General features: G+C 35.9%; 1 protein-coding gene across 1 annotated transcript; it reads left to right on the top strand.

Annotated features, from left to right (window-relative positions):
• The first annotated feature begins 2,274 nt into the window (after positions 1-2,274).
• Positions 2,275-7,199, top strand: LOC110409927 (AP2-like ethylene-responsive transcription factor AIL6). Its single transcript, XM_021419440.1, has 9 exons — positions 2,275-3,071; positions 3,422-4,007; positions 4,183-4,265; positions 5,496-5,504; positions 5,616-5,704; positions 5,839-5,912; positions 6,009-6,059; positions 6,185-6,261; positions 6,408-7,199. The coding sequence occupies exons 1-9, from the start codon at positions 2,921-2,923 to the stop codon at positions 6,854-6,856; spliced, it is 1,569 nt and encodes a 522-aa protein (XP_021275115.1). The 5' UTR covers positions 2,275-2,920; the 3' UTR covers positions 6,857-7,199.
• The last annotated feature ends 8 nt before the right edge of the window (positions 7,200-7,207 follow it).

The raw sequence follows: 7,207 nt of genomic DNA, 5'->3' as shown, positions 1-7,207 counted from the left end.
TATATATATATTATAGGAGGAGAAGTTTTATTTTTCTCCATTTCATACAATTCTCCATGTGAGGATGATGTAAATGTTACACATCAATGTAATCAAAGTGCAAGTAGCAAGGGTAATATATACTTGCAAGTGGCAAAAGGGTAGTGCTACTCATTCCTATACATCAATTTGATAGTATATATATATAAAAAAAAGATAAAATCCTTAATGCCTGAGAATACGTAAGCATTAGTGGTATTACAGTCTAGCCATTTACAAGTTTAGGCAGTATTTTTGCCGGTCTACAAGCAGTGGTGTAGACGAGGGTTATTCCCTGCAGGGACTACAAATTACACGAAAATACATAATTAAAACTTGGGGTTATGGGGGTTCATCTTTATACGCATTTCCTGCCAAAAATCACTTGCCTTAATTGCTGGATTTGCTTCGATTTCACTGTGAGGGAAGGAAGGAAAGCTTGAGCAGAAGCCCTGGCGATCGGGGCTCACTGTTTCCCGGTTTTCTCGCTTTCTGGTCTCGCACTTCATTGGTTTCCTCCAAGCCAAAAAAAACCCCAGGAAAACATTTGTTTTTTACCTACCAATACTATTCCTTTGACCGAATCTCAGGTAACTCTAGAGTGTTTTCTGTCTCTATTCCCTCCCATTTACTTTTCCTTTTCTTTTTTCGGGTCTTTTTTATATAACTTTGTCTTTGATCCCTTCATTCTCTTTCTCTTTGTATATTCAAACTTTTTTTCTTTTTCTTCCCGCTGGGAATTTCATTAAAATTCTTGCCAATTGGGGACGTAAAAAAGTTTGCCAAAGGTCATAGTTTTGGGCGCGCTAAGGCACGAGAGACAACTTTTCCAATCAAAAGCTTCCGAGTGGACAAAAAGCTTTTGATAAATTACATAAACAAATTTCTCCGCAGCATGGGTCGTCGCAATTCTGCAAATTGCTGCTTTTCTTTTCAAACTAGAAATATATACAAAGGGTTCCAACTGTTGGACAATTGGTTAGGACTCTAGTTATTGATATAATATTCGCTTTCCATCTCAAAGTAAAACCTAAGGTCAAAAATCTCAAACTTAATTAATCATTTTAATTATTATATTATATAATTTGAATAAAAATTATGTATATATTGACGTTAAATAACAAATTTATAATTCACTTTTGCGAATAGAAACTGATCCATATTAACTAGTAATATTCTAAAATTAATAAATTTTAATATCAAAACATTAACTTATCCATCGAATCGACTAAAAAAGGAAAAGTTAAATTATGAAATTAGTTATTATAAGTTATCAAAGTAGTATATTTAGTCTTTATATAATAATTTGTAAAAATTGAATCATATACTTTTAAAATTGAGAATGTCAATTCAATTGATAACAATATTAATTTTTTTTTGTTATTTATACTAATATGAATTTTTTTTATTGATGTTGCATTAAATATGATAATATGATATTTTTTATCTATTTCATAATATTATTTCACATTTTTAAATTATGAAGCACAAAAGTTCAATTCTTCTGTATCTCAAAATTTTCCTTTTTTAAATCGTAAAAACCTATTCATGTTTTTTGTTTTTTTTAATATTATTTAAAATCATTAACTTATATTAAATAATTTTAAATCTACATTTATAAAATTTATGTAGGTGCCTGGTCATGTCATATTAGTAAAACTATTGTATCATTCGTAAAATATTACGTTATTATTATCATGCCATTCAATATAATTTTACATTAATACAAAAATACTACATCAACACAGATAAACTTCATATTATTATAGATAATAGAAAATTTTTAACAATTAAATGAAAATTATCAAAATTGAAAAATTCAGGAACTTAATTTTTATAAATTATTATATGAAGATTAAATTTATTATTTTAATAGAATATAGACCCTAATTGTAAATTTGACAAAATGAAATTGCCGGGTGAGATATACTAAAACTATTTATTATAAACTTGTTATAATATAAGAAGGTTATCCAAAACCCGGGCTTGTAACATGGATAGGAATCCGCATAGAAACAAAAACCGGGTTGTCCGGATCCAATTCATAACCGACCATTTCAGAAACAGCCAATGGTGGTAAAAGGTTGGAAAGCTGCATGTAGGACAAGTGTGTAAAACCGAGAAGAAAAATAAACAAAGGTCATTTGAGTAAAACTGTTAAAACAAAAGTTATAGCACATATTATAATTATATTATAATGCATATAAAAAGAGAAAAGAACCCTAGCAAATTCTCTTCAATTTCCACCAGCCCGGATCTTTCGCGGCGTTGTTCCAGACAGTCTTTCTTCACCGCGCAGAGCTAAAAGTCACCCTCCACACCCCTCTCTTCCCCATTTTCTTATTATTTTCAACTCTTTAATTTATTTCTACTCTCAGACAAAACTTTCTCTCTCTTTGAAAGTGGCCTCTCTGGTTTTACGCCGGTTGGCAGCTGAAACCGCTTAAAGCGCTCTCTGTCTCTCTCTCCCCCTTTAAAGCCCCAATGCCAACTCTTTCTCTTTTCCTTTCGTCTCTCGCTTAGCAAAACAAAACAAGCGGTTTTCTCTTTTTCCTTTTTCCTTCTTAAATTCGAAAACTTAGCTTCTTGAAAGAAACCCCAGATGAGTTTGTGTGCATTTAAGCTCTTTTAAGCTTAAAAAAGATTTTGTTCTTCTTTCTAAGCTTCGTGATTATCGTAGTTGTTTTTCTCAATGGAGCAGTTTTAAGTAACGGTTAAGGTAAAAATATCATCGGTTTTATTTCATCTTTTTTTTTGGTATGGTTTGAGGTTAAAAAGGTTCTGAGCTAATCTTTGTTTGTTTCCTGAAGAAATAGTTTTGGTTTTTAGTGTTATTTTTAGAGAAAGGAAAAAGTTATTGAAGGTTATAGAATTATAGTATATATATATATAAGAATATTAAATGGCTCCAGCGAGCAACTGGCTCTCATTTTCACTATCTCCGATGGAGATGTTGAGGTCATCATCTGAGCCTCAGTTTGTGTCATATGAAGGATCCTCTGCGGCATCTGTTTCTTCTCCTCATTACTTGATCGATAACTTCTATGCTAATGGTAAACTTTTTTCTTCTTTCTGTTCTCTTTTTTTTCTCTTCTTTTCATAACTTCTATTGCCAAGAAAATATGGGAGAAACCCAACGATTTTTAAAGTCCCATCTTTCTTTGTAGGCGGTTAAAATGAAATAGGTTTACAAAATATCATGTAGTTTAAGTTTGAGCTAATTTTCATACTGGTTACTCAATTAAACCGACTTGTAAAGCTCACTGTGGTGATATATACAAAAATAACCCAATTTTTTTTTCTGTTTACGTTTGGTAGCTAAGAAAAAACTCATGGATTGGAAGAAAGAAAGAAATACTGAATTGACTCGTTTATGTGCATGTTCTTTGTTATTATTTTGAAGGCTGGACAAATCCGAAACATCAAGTGTTCTTTACGGAAGGAGAGGAGAGCCAATGCAAAGAAGCTCATCCTCCAGCCATGGCTGATGAATCTCCCATTCTCACAAGCTTCCACCAACAAGCACCGAAGCTTGAAGACTTCCTTGGAGATTCCTCATCGATTGTTCGATATTCAGACAGCCAAACCGAAACCCAAGACTCATCTTTGACCCAAATATATGATCACAGCGGTTCTGCTTACTTCAATGAGCACCAAGATCTCAAGGCAATTACTGCGTTTCAAGCGTTTTCGACGAACTCGGGATCCGAAGTTGATGACTCGGTCTCAATGGGTCGGACTCAATTGACAGCTGTTGAGTTTGCTGGTCACTCGATTGAGTCGACGGGTACCGAGTTGGGTTTCTCCAACTGTCCAACTGCCGGTGCTTTGTCACTCGGGGTTAATCGAAGTTGCGAAAATAATAATAATAACGGTACTAATGATAATAATAATAATATTAAGGCCATTGTTTCGGTTGACTCAGATTGCTCAAAGAAGATTGCTGATACTTTTGGTCAGCGAACTTCAATCTACAGAGGTGTCACCAGGTTAATATCCCATCAATCCACTTCATTTTCCTTTCTTATTTCTAGTTTTATTGTTTTTTTTGGGTACTTAGTTAATTAAAGCAATTTCTGTAAACTTAAAATATGGAGGTTTTTTATCTTATTTGTATTGGTTATGACTCATTTTTTTGTTGGTTACTTGGCTTGGCCAATGCAGGCACAGATGGACGGGTAGATATGAAGCGCATCTGTGGGATAACAGCTGTAGGAGAGAGGGTCAAGCCAGAAAAGGGCGTCAAGGTCCTCTATTTTTTTCTCTTTCTCTTTCTCAAATTATTCTAAACTAAGGCAAAAATATATATTCAGAAATGCAAATATGTAGGGGAAGGGAAGCAAGCTAGATAGATACACTGTGACACTGAAAAGAAGCTTGCATGCATTCAAAGAGGCATTAATGAGGGGTTCAGTGGGAATAGGGGCGAGGGGCATTTGTCATCAGTCTTTTTATGATGATTGAAAGACTGATGTTATGTATATGTACAAATGGTACTTGCTTTTGCTGCAAAACTCTTTTTTTCTTGTTTTCTCTCTTGGTTTGCTTTTTTTTAAAAAAAAACTCTGATTGATTTGATCAGATGTGCCGCCATTTTGTTCATTGTTTTTCTTTCTCATTTCTCTCTCTCAGACACCTGGGGCCCTGTTTCACTCTGCTGAGAGGGTTTGTTTGACACGACCCACACCCACCACTGGCTCAGGCCTTATTTGCACTTGAATGAAAGTCTGAACTCTGAAACAGTCTGATGTCTACTGAGTTGGCTTTTGCTTTTGCTTTTGCTATCAAACCGAACAGACAGCCCACCGCAGAGCATGAGAGAGAGGGTCTGGGTTTGACCAAAGCACCCATTTGATTTTTTTTTTTAAATTTAAAGATGAAAAGGATGTGTGCCCCCCACTATTATTGCCTGCAAAATGTGTTTTTTGAAAGATTATTGCCTAAACTTGTTGATATTGTTTCTCGTGAGGTCTGGTAATGTGGGCTTTGTTCTGATTCACACTCTAGGCTAGCACTCTAGCAAGCGTAATCCGTACTTTAAAATTTCAAATAAATTCAAAGCATTTGTAAAGCAGTATTATTTTATAAAGTAGGTGAAATTTGCTTAGAGTTTCCCCCTAATAGTCAATGTACAATGTGGAATTTTTTTAGATTGATTAGCTCAATTAAAGGGCAAAGGCAATTTGGCTCTGCAAGATTGAAGAATTTTTTAAGTTTTATCATCACGTTTTTATTGGTTTCAATACCAAAAGAATTCTATTCCTTTAACCACCTCAGCATGCCAACCAAAAGCACATGGATCTTCGTGTTATTTTTGGCCTTATATTGCTCGTAGAAATGATTCCTAGTGGAAAATTTTGACCAGCACATTTACCTGATATGATATTGACATCGTTGCCTAACTTTTGCACGCAATGTGGGATCGTTCGTTCGTTGATGTCTCGCTGCCATTCAATGCTCAAATTGTGTTTCTACAGTGTACTTGGGTAAGAAACTTCTGCAATAATATTATTTTGTTGTATTAACAAGTTTTATTTCGCAATTTCATATGTGCCAAATAAATTTATAGACTAAAAATATGTCTTGTGATTTGTCAGGTGGCTATGATAAGGAAGAAAAAGCAGCTAGGGCTTACGATTTGGCAGCTCTCAAATACTGGGGTCCCACGGCAACCACCAACTTCCCGGTATTATATATGCACAGTTCTTGTATTTTAAACTAATCAATATGATGGTCCCTCTTGTTTCTGCATGACATTTTACGTGCCCTAGCTAGCTAGAGCATGAGCTTGTTAACTGATCCATGTTTTGCTTGCCTTAGATTTCAAATTATACGAAAGAGTTAGAGGAGATGAAACATGTGTCCAAGCAAGAGTTTATCGCATCCTTACGGAGGTAATGCTTTGTGACCTTAGTAAATTGTGCTTGCCGTATTTTTTGTTTCAAATGCAGTATGTTAATGTTTCGTTCTCTCAAATTGATATTTGATAGGAAGAGTAGCGGATTCTCAAGGGGAGCATCAATTTACAGAGGTGTCACAAGGTTAGAACATTTTGTTTAGGGTTCGAATTATTCTCTATCCGAAATAACTCTTTATGATGTGTTTATCTATGTGACAATTATCTGGCGAATGACCGAAGCTTGAGGTTATTACCATAATTTTGCAGGCATCATCAACAGGGCCGATGGCAAGCAAGGATAGGCCGTGTTGCTGGAAATAAGGACCTATACCTAGGAACTTTTGGTAAGGGCTGCAGTAACGACTGATGGACAGGCTCACCCACTTGACAACTTTTGATTGTATAATTAAGTTATTGTATTCTACAAAGTAGAATACTAGATAAGATTCTTGTTGGCAACTGTGAATAATCGTCTTGTGTATTGTGACAGCTACCGAAGAGGAGGCAGCTGAGGCCTATGATATCGCGGCCATAAAGTTTAGGGGTGTGAATGCAGTTACCAACTTTGAGATGAACCGGTATGATGTTGAAGCCATTGCCAAGAGTTCTCTTCCCATTGGTGGGGCAGCTAAGCGCCTAAAGCTCTCACTTGAATCGGAGCAAAAACCAATAGTAAACCATGAGCAACAACCCCAGTGCAGCTCCAACAGCAACAATATAAGTTTTGCTCCCATGCAGCCAATTTCTGCTATTCCTTGCGGAATCCCTTTTGACACTGCAGCGGCGGCAGCATTTTATCAGCAGAATCTCTACCACCAGCTTCAGGCTGCCAACATAGGCTTTTCTGATCCACCTGGCTCTTCCTCAGCAATGGCAACCCAATTGAATGCAATGCCGCAGCCAGCTGAGTTTTTCTTATGGCCTCACCAGACTTACTAAAATGACCAAGCAGTTTTAACAAGCAGGAATAGTTGCAATTTCAGCTAACAAGTCGTAGCAAAAGGCGTCATGCTCCCAGCTGACCCCCTATCTGACCATCACCACCTGATCTATACCTCTTTACCTTGGCAAGAGTAGGATTAAGACAAAGAGGTTTTTGTTTTTGAAGGCTAAAGGTTCTAGTTTGAAAAATTAGGAAAGCTGGATTTTGTAAGTATCTTGTCTTCAGATGTTAAAAGATGAGACGGATGTTGAAACAAATGAGCAAAGTCCATCCCTTTTCCTTGCGAAAAGTTTTTCAATGCTCACCAAGTTTAATTGGCACCCCCATCATTAGCTGATCTGTCCCCA

This window comes from Theobroma umbraticum, unplaced genomic scaffold (genome assembly GCF_002168275.2).
Source record: "Theobroma umbraticum cultivar Fairchild unplaced genomic scaffold, ASM216827v3 scaffold_44.0, whole genome shotgun sequence".
Classification (NCBI taxonomy): domain Eukaryota; kingdom Viridiplantae; phylum Streptophyta; class Magnoliopsida; order Malvales; family Malvaceae; genus Theobroma; species Theobroma umbraticum.
Note: the sequence above shows the minus strand (reverse complement) of the source record. Positions and strands in the feature narration are given on the sequence as shown.

Bases quoted from the DNA above. Each gene is read 5' to 3' on its own strand.
- LOC110409927 (XM_021419440.1), top strand. From the start codon at position 2,921: ATGGCTCCAGCGAGCAACTGGCTCTCATTTTCACTATCTCCGATGGAG. The intron at 3,072-3,421 runs GTAAACTTTTTT...ATTATTTTGAAG, and splicing joins CGATAACTTCTATGCTAATG to GCTGGACAAATCCGAAACAT. The intron at 5,705-5,838 runs GTATTATATATG...TGCTTGCCTTAG, and splicing joins CGGCAACCACCAACTTCCCG to ATTTCAAATTATACGAAAGA.